The 16,279-nt window shown below is 40.2% G+C and overlaps 1 protein-coding gene across 5 annotated transcripts in view; it reads right to left on the bottom strand.

The window, feature by feature from the left end:
• NKAIN2 (sodium/potassium transporting ATPase interacting 2) overlaps window positions 1-16,279 on the bottom strand; it is a 762,798-nt gene that overhangs the window by 330,181 nt on the left and 416,338 nt on the right. For 4 of the 5 annotated variants that reach the window (XM_006139449.4, XM_014581722.3, XM_014581721.3 and 1 more), the window contains one exon: window positions 15,868-15,948. The exons of the other annotated variant lie outside the window; for it this stretch is intronic. In XM_006139449.4, the coding sequence (XP_006139511.1) occupies window positions 15,868-15,948 (81 nt within the window). The remainder of the gene's footprint in view (window positions 1-15,867; window positions 15,949-16,279) is intronic. 5 annotated transcript variants of the gene reach the window in all.

The following is a 16,279-nucleotide window of genomic DNA, read 5'->3' as shown; positions in this document are numbered from 1 at the left end:
CCTTTGGCCACCTCTCTCTTGTATTGCAATTACACTCATCCAGAATGGAAATAATACCATGGGATGAAAGCGACCAATGTTCACACAATGTATAAAAATTAAGAATTCCAGATGAAGACTATTTGTGTACAATCTATTGGCTACAATTTGTCCTTATGAAACACTTACATTATTTTGAATATCCAATTATGATCACAAATAGTAACAGCACAATGCTGAGTGAGATCTCTGATTAAGATCCTTATTTTTCTATTAGATGAGCAATGGATATAGCCCCACAACATCCTTTTGATGAAGGAAACCAGTTATCCTCATTGGAAACAGAGAATAAATGGCTTGCCCAAGGACTAGGGATGTTAAATTGTGGGTAATCAGCTAATCAAGGAGTTGATGGGATTTCCATCGACTACGTGATTAGTCAACAAGGGGTAACTACAGATCTGCAGTGGGGTTAGCTCCCAGCCAGTTGATTCCTAGCTCGCATCTGGTCCCCCTCACTGCACCTCTGCTTTTTAAGTATGTTAAGAGCTCGTTGGCTCTTAATACATTTAAAAAACAAGGCACAATGCCATTTCCCCCTCCCCCCCCCCCCGCTATGCCTCTGCTTCTTTCACCTCTCCCCCCCTTGGAGATGGTGCTGGGGAGGAGAGCACCTGCTCCTTCTCCCCGCCTCCCCACCTTGCTGCCTCTCTCTGAGTAGTTGACTGGTAGCTTACATCCTTTCCCAGGACATAGACAAATTCTGTGACAGGAGTGGAAACTGAACCCAAATCTTTCGAGTCCTAGTCCAGCAATACAATCATCTCTCTTTTCTGCAGATAAATGGAATTGCTAATTCTCTTGTGAAGCCAGTTTTTAAAGTATTAAAAAAGTCTCAATGAGGATTTTGGTCCACTAAGCCTTGGCACGCTAGGTATATTCAAAGCCTGCTATATTATGAAAGCCAGAAATAAGCAATTTATCAAAAACTGAATTCATGCTACACTATCACTCATACATTTATCCATGTTTCGCAATGATAAATACCAAGTAGGTATTTTTCTAAATCAAATTTAACAACATATTGGCTAGGAAGGAAATTAGGTGTGCATGCCTTATGGGGATGCTGGTTTAGTCACCGACTGTTTGAATAAGATATGCTTCATAACATGATTTCCATATCAATGAAACTTAAGTATTTTCTTCTATTATAAAGCTGATTTTGAAATGCAGTGTTCTGAGGCAATAGTCATGTTTTGAGGGGAAAGAGATGACACGTTAGGAGCCTTTAAAAGACTACAGTTCAAATTCTGGTCCCTTTGAAGTCAATGGCATAACTCATTCAATTCATGTATTTTCTGTAAGCAATGATTTGACCCTAGGTTTCCATTTACCTTTACCACAAAAGGCAGCATGCATGTAAGGCAAACAAAACAAAACAAAAAACTCAGAGTCAAAATAAACTGCAAAAGTTTAGCATCATTCTAACAAAGGTGCAAAATCTGCAAGGCAATTTAAGCTTTTAGTTACAACTCTAATTATATGACAATGATATATGAATATGTAATTTGTTCATAAGCAAATTTTTAGCTCTAAATAATAACTCAAATTATCCTCCAAAAGTTTGTAAAATAAAAATATGCCACATGGCTTTATACCTATAAGCCTAAAAAACACACATTTCTACAACATAATATATACTTTAAAAAATGTTAAATAAAATATTTGCTGAAATACTTAAAATATTTAACAGTTTGCTTTTTTCCCCTTATATTGTCTTATAACTGTTATCAGAAAATGTAACAGAAACGTGATAGCCATAAAGTTATATCATTTCGTATATTGTGTAAATGTACTATTCAATATGTGGAATCTCCAAACCACGTTTTTTTCTTGTTTTGAGTGTTATATATAGTCCTCTCCATATTTCTCATGAAAACCTCACAAACATTTACACTCATTGTATTCAACACTGCTCTTTGTTTCCAAGCATGTACTTTATGCAACTTCTAGAAATCTCCTTATTACTTCTTGAAATTCAATCACTCCATGATCAGAAAAAGCAAAAATATTAGTGCTGATTATTCATTTATATTTTAGTATGACTTTCTGAATAAGGTTTTTCAAACCAGGTTCCTGTTTTTTCATGGCTATTGTAGCAAGATTTTCAGTGAATTTGAAGTTCAGCACAGCTGAGCTACTCTGAAATAAAATACTATAAAAGTAAAAGAGGGGAGCTAGTACTTTATTTAAATATGCAGCACTTTTTTCTGCAGCTTTATAAAAGGCTACCTGGGCCACATTTTCTTTACTTCATAGCTGAGTCTATTATACACAAAGATTTCTCTTTTTCACAATCAAAAAACATTAGTTCAAAGACCATTTCTCACCTATATAGGAGGCAAATGTATTTTGCAAGAAATTATACTAGCTGTGTTTGAAAGATTTTGCATTATGCACTCTTCCTGTGTGCAGTGAAAAAACTAAAAATCAGTACTGTATTTTATATTACCAGCATAAAAATTGATGCTTTTACTATGTCAGCGGACAAAAGGAAATTGTCTTATTGACATTGTGTGCTGTATAACGTTAAAATACCAATGCACTGGAAAAAAGCAGTCAATAATAAGACTCTTTTAATTATTTCTTTTTACTGGATGAATTTTAGTGCTGGTATAAAGGACTGTCAGCCAGCCTGAAGCATAGGGGTTCCGTAAATCAAGCAAATTCCCCTGAATAAACTCTGCTAGTTCACTTCAGTCCTGAGTGACTATTTCAATAGGGAGATAATCTCACCTGAGCAAAGTCTACCATTTGTGCCACATTCTGTAGGACACAGACTAATGTCCCCTGCGGATAAGTTGGAGACCAGCACATTCATTTCCACTGTGAGATCTACATCAAGCTATGAACTACAGTCTCTTGAAAGTGCCTTGCAAATGTGTAATATTGCAATTAAATCTCAATAAGCGGATATAAGCCCCTTGTTCTACAATATGCAAAATGTTTCTTGAAACAAATCCCAGTTGCTTTAGTTTCATCCTTTATACGTTTTGTGTATGAAAACCCAACAGTCATGCAATTGTCATTATGTTCCCAATCCTATAGCAGGTTACACAATGACAAAAATTATGTTGTATCATAATCAAGTGAACACTCTGCTTACCTTTGTTGTAAAAATTTTCTCTCAAATTTGTTATTGAAAATTAAAAATCAAGGAGGCAGACAACAAAGCTAAAATTTTAATTTTACATACCAACTAGTGCTTCAATTCCCTTATATTGTCTTAGCCATAAAAAAGTACGGTGTCACAATTCTTCTTAAAAAAAAGCTGCTAATGGCATAAATGTATTTTCTTGGGTTGGGTTGAAATCAGTATTCTGACATTAACATTTCTTAGACTCACATTCCAATAAATGAACTGGTAAACTATTGGTAAATAAAAAATAGCAGTGAGGGATTGTTTAGAGACAACAGAAATAAGGAGAGATATAATATATATGCACAGAACAAGGAATTATAGTATAAGGAAAGTAATGTATAAAATCCCAGTGCTAAGTAGATTGTTCTCTTTTGTAACTCAAACATCAGGGACAACAGCCTTGCTGGAACTTTGAGTAAGATGGGATTGGCCTGGCTCCATGCTCCTAAAAGGGGGATGGGGGAGGCTTGGCAGGAAGGGATGGAGCTGCACCGTCCCCTGGCAGCCCTGAGCACCACCCAGAGTTCAGTGCATCTGACCCTTCGCTCCCTCCTCCAGTCCTCACACCGGGGGTGATTTGAAGGGCCCGGGGATCTGGCCGGAGACTCTGAACTATTTTCTGTTTTTATCAGATTCATTGGATTTCCTGCTGGTAAAAATGGGGGTAAATGGCAGCACTCATTAAATACACCATTCATAGTTCTGAAGGTATTTTCAGTGCCATCTTCCTGCTCTGTTTCACCTCCCACCCTTCATTTCCTATTTGTTCACTCCTCTTCTTCTGTCTTCATATGTCGACACTTAACTGTTTGGGTCAAGGAGCATTTTTGTTAATATATGTACGTACAGCACCTAGCCCAGTGGAGCCTTGATACTGATTGGGACTGCTCTGTGGTGCTGCAACATAACAAACAAATAATAACATGACAAATCTAAACATTGCTCTTTTGCTGCAATCTCTAGAGTGGAGAATTTGAAAAACCTGCAGAAATCTCCATTATAATGCATTGCATGAATATAAATATTATCAAATGTACATGCATACATATTATACTATGTGCTGGTGTGAGGTATAGGTTGAATAGCTAGGAAATATTTATGTTCCCAGAATACACACAGAGAAGTAAGAGAAAAGACATATGCCGCTCTTGCTGGAAGATTGTAACAGAATCCAGAAACCTAACAAACAAGAACCTAAATAGAGAGACATAGTAGGTTGCTCCCTTAGGCAGAGGTGCACAACTCAAACCACCACCTTGCTCCACTTTACAAAGGCTCCACAGAGTCGTATCATGTGACTTCCCATAGAACTCCCTCATCCGCAAGCAGGACAGGAAACCATTTAGTGACCGCCTGTAATTATAACACACTTGTACCAGTTTCCAACGTACCATAAACTGGATCATCTTTAAACATGACCTTAGATAAATATATGTATTAGATATAATTAGCATTTTATCACTATGATTAATTTTGGCAAGTTTATCTTAAGAGGCTATTTATGTGTTTTCCTGCACTTAGAACCATAATTATTATACTAATGTGGAGACTATGCATTTATCACACACACACACGTTACGTGGAATCTTAGCATAAAATATAAGCTATGGTTGCAATAATGTGGCTACATTCTATGCCAGTCAGAAACATACAATCACATATGGTATTTTTTCCCACTGTTGAATCATTTCCTATGGCCATGTGCAATACCAATCCTAGAAAAAAGAAAAAAATGCAAATTTTTATAAATGCTTTCAACCATATGCTGAATCTACAGAAAAACAGATTTATTTTGTAATCAGTTCCATTCTCGCTGGCTGAGATCTTGAGGTTAAAAAAATGCTGCAAACTAATTTAACTGGAACCATAAGCAAGCTTTATAGTATCTACCCATGAAACTACCCTCAAAATAACCTAACACTGCTGGTTGCCAGCATATTTTCAATTTTCATCTGTTAGATATATGATCAAGCATGTCAAATCTGCCCTAAGTAGTAGAAGTGAAAAAATAAAGTCATTTACTTAAAACATTGTGATAGCTATTTATCCAAAAACCCTGGTCAGATTTAGTGCTCAAAGGCATTTACCTACAAAGTTAACCAGATGCTTTGAATGGAAAACTAATTTAATTTCTCTGTTATCTTAACGGGACATCTGTTAAAACAACATCCAAGGAAGGTAATATGTTGAAAATTAAACATCCTGCAGGTTGTATCATTAGAGTATGTGCAGCATTGACATTCAACTGAAAACCACCACTCCCTTATGAAAATAATTAGTAAATGTGAAGCCAAAACAATATTATTATTACACTCACAGATATGAAAAAAATATAGGGTCAGTTTGTGCCTAGTGCAAATGCTGCCCTCCTGCAAATTACACTAAGGAAGAATTTAATTTTTTTATTTCTTTTTTTTTCTCTTCTTCCCTCCTCCACCGTTTTTTTCAACTGAATTGAGTTTATTTTATTTTAAGTGTCATTATCCAATTCCAGCATATGAAGTGCTTCAAAAGTGCCTAGCTGTTGAGTTTTGTTGAGCTCCATATCTAAATCTATATAAATGATATACAGTATTGAGCTAACTGGCTTAATTGCCAACAATTTCTATATGCCCATGTCTTCAGTTTGTGGCTTGACACACCCTCTACTCAAGCAGGGTCAAGGACAGGATATGGAGCTGTAGAAGTTTGGTAGCTTCAGCCAGAAAAGGTAGAAGAAAACGTGGGGATTGTTATGTTATACATGTGGGTGAGTACCAGGATGCCTGAGGTGTCCATTTGAATGGGTGTTTGGGGGGGAGGTAAGTGGGCAAATCTTGGAAGATATCCAGGATACTGCATAGTTGAGAGGATGATGGAAGGAATCTGGAATTTCTGACAGGTGTGTATAGGATTCTGGATTAGATGAGTGCTAGGGTACAGAATGCAGAGGACTGGGTGGGGAAGTTAGGAGAATCATTGGGCATGTGTAGCTGGAGGGTTGTTTGGGGTGAGATGCCAGGGCTAGGTATCTAGTGTGTAAACTGGGGGACAGAGAGCTTTTGGCAAAACTAGCAGAATAAACTAGAGGGCTAGAGAAGGCTAGTAGGAAAACCTGATGTTTGGGAGGGGTAGATGCAAAGTGAGCAGGGAACCAGTACTCAAACAGGTATTTCTGTCCCCTTGACTGCTGCCCGCCTATCCTTCCTCTCTGCTAATCCTTCCAGAGGGATCCAGTAGGAGGAGCAACAAGAGGAAATTAGATGCTACTGTGCTCTAGTAGCCAGAAGCAGCAATTCTTATAGTTTAACTGAAGAGAGATGTATCAGCCGGGCAATGCTGCCAGATGTGTGAGTACCACAGGAGATGCATGGCACATGGCAGCTCTATGTACCCACAATTGTGGCAGGAACTGAAGAGTTCAGTTCCTACTTAGGAATATAAATGAAAGAGTTTGATTTTCACAACTGATCAGCACCCAGCCACTCACACTGCTCTCATCTGATATATGTGCAGTCTATATTCAGAACATCATCAATAAATGAGGTTTGAAAGTTTCCCTTTCATAGGTTTAATATCTCTGTCCTCTTTCCATCAACATTGATCTTAATTGCATCTGCTGTTGTACCAGTTGACCAGAGAGGATGTGCAGCAGCCACAGAAGTGAAAGAATTAAATAGTATAAGCTTATTTTCTCCAAAAAAACAAACAAACATAGAATACAAAAAATGGAAGCTGCTGGCAAAATTAGACCCTCTCTGGCCATCTTTTAGATTAACTGATAAAAAAATGACAAAATTACCTGGATCCAGGTTACAAGAAATGGAGAAAGAACGAAACTCTCAGTTCCATGGGCCTAGAAACATTCTGTGTTATAATTTACAGTCCCAAGATCAAGACATCTCAAAACCCACATGTTCCTTGTGAATAGCCCAGACAAACAGAATTTGAATCTCCTTAACACACTGCTTAGTTTTTCACAAGTTGTTGATCCCTCGTTAAATAGCTGTGAATCGTAACACAAATGATAGGCACTACCTGCTTTTGGCAAAAGGCAATAACGCCGTGCTTTTGGTTGTTTATTATTTTGCCACAATTTTGTTTTCAGATTTGACATGCAAGAAGTCTATTACAGGTTGATTTTTCAGGGTGCATTTTGGGCAAATTTCAGCCATTTTGGAGAATAAGACAGGGTGGGGAGCATTGTTTGCTCATGTTAAATTCTTACAACCAGTTAATTGATAAGCTCTGGTGCACCCATGCTTTGAAGTCGGAGCTAGAAATGTGGTTGAAAGTCACTCTTGGTAGCGGGGATGCCCCATTAACAGATACCAAAATTGAGCCAATTTGAAAAATCTTGGTTCATACATGCTTAGACTTGTTAGAGTTCAGTAACAATTTTCTGAACTTCTGCTGTGAATTGGACATGCTCCTTTGTTCAGAATTAGAAAGAGAGATGATCTCTTCTATTCTCTTATGTTCCTCCTGAATACACTCAGACTACATGGAGGAGGAAGAATATTGACCTGAAAGTAGAGGGTCAAGAAACTAGCATAGGAAGAGGACAGAAAAAAGAGTAAGTAGACTGGAATGAGGATCTGAGAGGGAGGAAGAAGTCTGAGAACTTGTGTGGGAGAGGAGGAAGTTTCAGAAAGATATGGAGAGCTCCAAGTGGGAAAACAAACCCTGGGACTTACTGGGCCTGGAGATTGACACTGGGATGAAGAGTCAGGATGAAGGAGGTTGGGGGGAGGGGGGAGAAGCCTGGAACAGCAACAACCAGTAGGGGATAGGAACAGATGGTCTATGACATCTACAGGACATTCTAGTCCTGGACCTGCCTCATGGTTAACACAACTGAATGCTGACCCTAAAGAACTGGATCTCACCTCTGCCACAGAATTCTGTGTGAAACTGGGCAAGTCACTTAAAGCAAACTTCACAAGTGGGCACTAATTGTGTGTTCCTCATTTACTGAGTCCCTGGGCTTTGATTTGTAGAAGTGTTGAGCATTCAGAGCTACAACTGAAGTCAATGGGAGCAGTGCTGTGAAGGAATGAAATGCTACACAGTGTTAAGTACTCTGAAAACCAGCCCCTAAGCATCTCTGATTGGAATTCCAAAGTTAGCAATCACTTTTGATCACTTCAGTTCCCTATCTGTACAATGGGATTTATAATACTACCTCACGTCCCAGAGGTGTTCTCAAAATAAATTCATGAAAGTTTGTGAATCACTCAGATATTATGGGGAAGAGCATCATAGCCATGACTAGAGTGCCTAGCAATAAAAACAAAATAATTCAGTATCCTTAGAGTACAAATAGTCTGAAGTAAATAGAAGTTGGGACCACACCGTGAACAATGAGATGAAAGTAAGTTATTGAATAGCACCATCCACTCATTTCTGCTTCATTCATTATACACCTTCCAACTTCTGCAACTAATAAGGCAGAAGTCTTACAGACAACAATCTGTTTGACTGTACATCTCTCCGATTCATCCTGTGCACTGAATGAAGTAAGGGTCTTCTGTAAGGCAGTAGTACAGGTTGAAACTCTCTAGTCTGGAATTCTCTGGCGTGGCAACATCCGTGGTCAGGCATGATTTTAGTCAGCTAGATGTCCATTTATCATGAGGGTGTCCAAGTTTCCTATGGACTTATGAAGTTTGTTTATAGGCACAAGGCCTGACTCTCGGTGTTCTGTGCTATTAAAATCTAATTTATCCCTAAATATCTTCTAAGAGCCCAGTAAGCAGTGAAAGTGTTGGTAATACTGCTAGACAATATTGACCTCCTATGGTTTCTCAAATTCTCTGGTTCGGCACTGGTAAGGTCCAGAGAGTGTTGGACTAGAGAGGTTCAACCTGTATATGATCATGCAACTAAGACTATGTCATAATTCATACGCACAAAAGGGCTGAATTCAATTTGCACAGGCAACCTAAATTCTGGCATTTCCTAAACTTTTTAGTTCTTGGCTTTGAAAATATAACATTATTTTAATGTATTTCTGTGTGTAATTTTAGAAAAAGAGAGAGAAAGCAAACTTACAGTGCAATGTTCCACTTTTTCAGTTAAAATAATGAAGATTATTTTAACATAAATGCAACATAAATGCGACATAAATGCAAATAAAGTTAACCTACACAATCAACAACCAACAAAGATGAAAAAGTAGATCAGCAGAACTCTGCCAGTTTTATATAATTGTGGAGAAACTCCACTGAAGTTAGTGCTATCATACTTTAGAATTACAGTGAGGTGACTCTGAATAGAATTTTTGTCTTATTTTAATGTTATTTGATGAAGAGAAACTAGAGAAAGTGGACAATGTGGCCTATTTTGGAAATACCATCAGGAAAGAGGTTCCAGTTCCAAGGAAATAAAAAGGCTCAGGAAGGCAAACATTGCTTTTTGAAGACTCCAAAACATCTGGCAGCTTCCTTGAAGACAAAGCTGAATGTATACAAAGCAATTGTTATCATCTTAACATATAGCACTCCACAGAGGCGGAGGGCCAATTAAGATGATTCGCCCTCGGAGGCGGATAGATCCGAAGGGTTTTCTGAGGTCCCTGAGGGATTGTTCAGCCATTTTGGCAAATAGTCCTATACATACATACCCTAATTGATACATGGAACACCGAGGTAGCCCAGGCAGTTGATATGATTGCTGCTAAGTGCCCTCTTCAGACCAGTCGAGCCAAGTTTGCTCCCTGGTTTTCTAGGGAGCTGATGGCAGCAAAACAGTCTGTGCAACGGCTAGAACGCCGCTGGAGGAGAACTAGAGCTGAGTCTGACCGGCTGCGGGTTAGAGCTGAACTGTGAGCTTACTCTGTGGTGGTGCTGACAGCGAAGAAGAGCTATGTGGACAGGGTGCTTGGAGGAGTGCGACCAACCACGTGCTCACTTAACCCCTGCCCTTCATGGCTTATTAAATCTAGCCAGGAAGGAATAAGGAGTTTTGGAGGACGGTGCCATCAATAGGCAGATAACACCCAACTCTATTTCCCTGTGATATTAGAACCAGGTGTGGCAATGACTGATCTAAATCAGTGTCTGGAGGCAGTGACGGTTTGGATGAAGTCAAATAAGCTGAAGTTTAACCCAGATAAGACTGAGGTCCTGTGGATCATCAGGCCATCTGTGCGTGAATGTGGCATGGCACCTGTTATAGTCGGGATTAATCTCCCCCTGAAAGAACAGGTACGCATCTTGGGAGTCCTCCTGGACCCTTTTTTAACATTTGAAAATCAGATTTCTTCAGTGGCCAGGAGTACCTTTGGGCAACTTTGTTTAATCCGCCAGCTGCGACCCTTACTGAACAAACATGACTTGGCCACAGTGATCCATGCTCTTGTTACATCCCGACGGGATTACTGTAATGCACTTTATGTAGGGCTACCTCTAAAGAGCCTTCGGAAACTTCAACTGGTCCAGAATGCGGCTGCTCGAGTTTTAACCAACACTAGTTATACGGAATACATTATTGTGGAATTTGCAGCATCTATAGATGTCATTGGTGAAAGCCTCCATGTTCTTGAAACCAAGTTTGTTACATAAGCATTCACAACACTTCTTTTCTGAGGGGGTTTTATTTAGTAGCTATTGTTCAGGCAAAACTCCCACAGAAAACCACAGGGAGTTTTGCCTGAATAAGTAATACTGAATACAGCCCTACATTTAATTGATCTCATGCTCCCCAACAAAGTCGCAGAATCACCTCACTCCAGTGACATCTGTAAACATTTCTTGTCTTTTTTTAAAGTGGTAAATGCAAAATTAAAATGTAATGGAAACTCATTCTGCTTTTGTCTTACAAAGAATAAATACGTTTTCTTCAATATTTGACAGTATGCTCATTACATGGGCATAACATATGCATATAGTTATCTGGGGGACTTTATGCCTTTTGTATTCCATAGGTTACCTCCACCCCTGAAACATTTTAAATGGTAATTTTATCTGTTTCTCTTACAGATGCCAATGAACTCCCATCTATATTGTGCATGGTGCCTTTCTAAGAAGATCTCCATACGGCCCATGAGAAAGAAAGACCACGGCCAGTGAAATATTATTTAAAAAGGTTACTGTGTAACAGAATATACTATGAAGTGGGCATAAATCTATACATCAATCAAGTAGTTTTTTAAAAATCCCAACAAACACAACCAGTTTCTTTTTGGAAATGAACAAATTATTCTGGATAGAAGTCACATTGTCAACAAAGGCATTTACCAAAACAAAACAAAACAAAACAAAAAAACTAACCAGTCGCCAAAAAAGAACAAATACAGGGACAGGAAAATACTCAAAAGTGTAATACAGGCAGTCCCCGGGTTACGTACAAGATAGGGACTGTAGGTTTGTTCTTAAGTTGAATTTGTATGTAAGTCGGAACTGGTACATATTGTAGGGGAAACTCTAGCCAAACATTTTTTTTAGTTTTGGATAGCATAGGGAAAGGTTAACTCCCCTCTAATGTTTGTTTTGCTGTCTGTTCCCCTGTTCAGAAGATTTCACATCTATTTCTGTCCCTGTGACAAACTCAGGACTAAAGGAGTAACTCATCAAATACCAAACAGCTCTGCACCATGCTTTGAGCTAATAGCTTTATTTCCACACACCACCCAGGGTTCTAGGAGGAGGGTCCTTTTTTTGCTAACACAATGAGGCCAGCACTTTGTTTGTTTTGGTGGAGTCTTTGTTTGCCCAGGGAGCCCAGCATGTATAGGGGGAGGAGGGGCGGAGAGGCTGCTTTTGTCTGCTGTTCGGCAGCCTGTTGCTCAGGGGACGGGGCAGCCTGTTGCTGGCAGGGGGGGAGGGGGGAGGCGTGCAGGATGCGAGGCCGCGGGGGGGGGGGGGGGGCGTGGGGAGGCACTTTTCCTCTGCCCGGCAGCTCTGCGGGATCCCTGTCCCTGTGGCCAGCTGCTGCAGGCAGAGGCCAGTTGGAGCCGGCCGAAGAGGAGGAGGAGGTGGATTCTAGGACCCAGGTGAGCGAGCCCCGGGGACGCTGCTGCGCTCCGGGAGCCCGGCATGTATGGGGGGGGAGGGGCAGAGAGGCTGCTTTTGTCTGTTCGGCAGCCTGTTGCTCAGGGGAGGGGGCAGCCTGTTGCTGGCAGGGGGGTGGGGGGGGCAGCGGGCGTGGGGGAGGCACTTTTCCTCAGCCCGGCAGCTCTGTGGGACCCCAGTCGGAGCCGGCCCGAGGAGGAGGAGGATCCTAGGACCCAGGTGAGCGAGCCCCGGGAATGCTGCTGCGCATGTGCGGGAGTTGCCTCACCCCGTTCGTATCTAGGGATCAGACGTAAGTTGGATCCACGTAAGTCGGGGACTGCTTGTACCACTCTCCATTGTATAGAAACACATTCCGCATATTGGCATAGAATGTGAACAACTCCATATGGCTGTTCACTGGTAATCCTTTAGCTCCTTCACTAAATAGGTCATAATGTCATAGTTCTAAAAATATCAGTGTCTTTCCAGGGCTCTTTCATTGTAATAAGGCACAGTTATAAAAATGCCATGACCTTAGCCACTAAAAATTAATTTAGAAAAAAATAAACAAGTAAATCACTAATATGATATATTAACAGCTTGAAATACATGGTCTTCTTTAAATTACTAGGTGATGATAAAATGGACATCCATAGAGTAGAAGCAAGCTTCACATTTCCAAAAATAAAATGTCTGGCTTTATTTTATTTGGTAGAAAGCTATATATCATACATATAAAATAACTATGCCCAGATGGACTATTATTAGGCTGTAACTTTAATCTAGCATTTCCTAAAACTATGCTGTATAAGTTGCCTCTCTCATTGTTTATGACTTTAGCAGAGTCCCTAGTGGAAGATATAGGTTAATTCCGTGCTCCCCTAAAGGTTACTTTTTATTCTCTATTTAAAGCCAGCTCAGTACTTTATCTTTTAAAGATTGAATGTGTCTTTCCTAACAGAAGACAGTACTCCTGAGTATTATTCAAGCTTTGATTTCATACTTATTCTCAGCTGAAAATACACGTATGAAGAGAATTCAATGCGAGATGTACCAGGATAGCTAGAAGTAGGTGGCCTGAAGACACACGCAATGTGTTACAACAAGGATGAGTTTGCTTCAGAATGTCTTAGACTGTTGAATTTCTGCAGATATGTCAAATTATGTGCTTAGTTTTGGTAAATAGCAGTGTTGTAGGTACCAACTTTATTTAGGGTTAAACGGAACCATCCTCACCAAAGCCTTGCAACATTCCTTCATGGGCTAGATCCATCAACTCACCTTTTCCTCCTCTCTCCACTTTAACCATTCATTATAACAGCATTTCTGAATGCCTAGCTGTGAGATAATTAGGGTTACCAGGTAGCTTCAGAAAAAATACCGGACAAACTTGATCAGGGAAGAGGATCCAGCCAGGAGGGGAGTGGGGCTGGCTGGGAGGGGCAGGGGGACAGGAAGCAGGGCTGGTGGGGAGGAGGGTTTGGGGGCAGTGGGGCTGGCCAGGGGAGATCGGGAGGGGAGCAATTGGCAGGAAGCAGAGCTGGTCGGGGGGGGAGTGGGGGCGGAGAACCAGAGCTGGCCGGGGAAGCGGGGCTGGCTTAGGGAGATTGGGGGGAGGAGAACTGGGCCGCAGAAAGCAGCACTGGCCAGGAAGGTGTTGGGGGGAGCGAGGCTGGCTGGGGGGGAGAACAAGGGGGGAGAGAATCGGCCGGTGGGGAGCGGGACTGACCCAGGCACACGCAGATCCCAGGGAGATGCCTGTCCCACGCATGGTCCTGGCGAAGCATGAGCGAGTCCAGCTACAGCTCCACAATGCGCTTGAACAGTGCTCAGGAGCACAGACAGGACTTCTGCTCTTCCCTAAGGCATCACTCAAACGTCAGACACAACCAGAGGCTCACAGTGCCGATCGTGCCCCACCTCCCAGCCACACCCACTGTCTCTGCCAGGCTTCCGTCAGGTGCCCAGTCTGAAAACAAGAAAATACCGGACATTGCACGTCTGGTATTTTTTGAATTTTTTTAACTGGACAGAGGGCCCAAAAACCAGACTGTCCGGTTGAATACCGGACACCTGGCAACCCTAGAGGTGATACCCCCGGCCAGCCTCAGGAGAGTAGACATATAGCTTGAAAACTTAATTTAGATAATGGGAATATACTGGGTATTCCCCATTCGAAGTATAGAGCATACCAGTGCAACTAAAATAAACTTTTCAAATGCACCCACTATATAGGCCTCAGTTAGACCCCCCCCCAACTTCTGAAAAAAATCTCAGCTCTGGCCCAGATCTATTCAGAACACCTCATTTATGTTGTTTTTAAATAATTTTAACCATGAAAATGCAATGCTAAAATATATTAATTCCTTCTCAAATCAGTCTGCAATAAGCAACTTCCATTCACAGACAGAGACTAGCCAATGTATGCAACAATTGTACACAAAGCAACATATACAAAGCACAGGTCTAAGTAGGGATGAGTTTAACACAAAATATTAGCTTGTATATGATGTCATAAGCATAACTAGTTTGTTACAAAGACTGTTATAATTCATTCTGCAATATACATAGCATTTGTAAAGCAACAAAAAGTAGTGTCTGGAAGGTCATCGCATTTACTGTATCACTGGCCAGTTCTTTAATAGAGTGGGCCTGTTTAAAGTTACAAAAGCAGAAAGAACAGCACATTTTCCTCTCTCAAAAATAGGTTAAGTGAACTCTGGTATTGCTGAAGTCAAAGTGAATTTTACCATTGACTTCAATTGAGGTTGGTTTACACAGAAAACGTAGAATACTGAAGCACAATGATACAGTTGCCACGCTATGACTGTGCAGCAGTAACAAATTAGCCTAGGATTTCATCCAACTTTTGCAGGAGCAGCACACATCAGAACGCAACATACTTTTGAATAGTATACTCAATTTATATTCTGGGGAGTGCTTTGAGAGGCAGCACTTACACAGTGGAATAAGAGTGAAAAATGAATTATTTTCTGGAAAAACAACAAGGAGTTCTGGAGTAATTTCTACACCATGCATCTGACCAAGTGGTTTTCACCCAAGAAAGTGAATGCCCAAAAATATCTGTTAGTCTTTAAGGGGCCACAGGACTGCTTGGTGCTTTTTACAGATACAGTCTAAGATGGCTATCACTCTGAGTCTGGTTCTTTTCTGGATTCAGTGAAATTTCTCTTAGCTCATCACAGATTCTGAATAACAAACCGAGATTCGTACCACAATGAATGCCTGTATATCCTAGCATCTCAGTTTACATTTTAATTTAACGACTGACACCTCGTTTTACCATTTTTACACTGTAGTATAGACCTCTGGAAAGAATTCAGCAAAGCAATATGCAAGTTAAATGATACCAAAGGAACACATTTACCCTTGAGAAGACAAATAAGAATATCTTCCTTTGTAGTTATAGAATCTCATTTGTATCGTTCCCAAAGGTGGCATTTGCACTGAATAACTACCAGAAAAAAATTAAGTTAATTTTCCTTTTAAAGTATAGTTGATATAAAAAAAATCAAAATACCTCAAGTTGTCTGAGATGTGGAATGGTAAAATATACAGAATATGCAAAGTTTACATCATGCTAATCTCATTTAAATGATACCAAGAGGATAAGTAGCAGAAGACTTAGCCGCTGAATGGGGGCATGTTAATACTGTATTGATGGCCTAGACATATCAGATGATAAATTACCTTTGAAAGGTCCCCAGCCTCCAAGTAGAAGCAAATAACAAACACATTCCATGTGACCCAGAAGACTAGCCATACAGCATACTGTAGAGGAATAAGAAAGAAATAATACATTATTAATTCTGCAATCACATAAGTTAAATTTAAATATCTGGAAGATGTTTCTTTTTTATAGCTATTTTACCATGTTGGTGAGGAATCTAGAGGGAATTCTGTACATGTATTTTATGACATTTCAGAACTACTATACAAAACTATCTGGTACACTATTCACAAATGTTCATTTTAATACAACATTGACAATGTTTGTTTTTCTCTGAGTTTGAACTATACTAGTCAGTGGAAGTAGAAAAGCTGGAATGAAACTCATTTGATGGTTTGTGTTCTCTAATATGCATATGTTGTGAAAGTGAAG

The sequence above is a fragment of the Pelodiscus sinensis genome, chromosome 3 (assembly GCF_049634645.1).
Source record: "Pelodiscus sinensis isolate JC-2024 chromosome 3, ASM4963464v1, whole genome shotgun sequence".
NCBI classification, from domain to species: Eukaryota; Metazoa; Chordata; order Testudines; family Trionychidae; genus Pelodiscus; species Pelodiscus sinensis.
The sequence above is the reverse complement of the archived record's forward strand: the minus strand, read 5'-3'. Positions and strand labels throughout refer to the sequence as shown.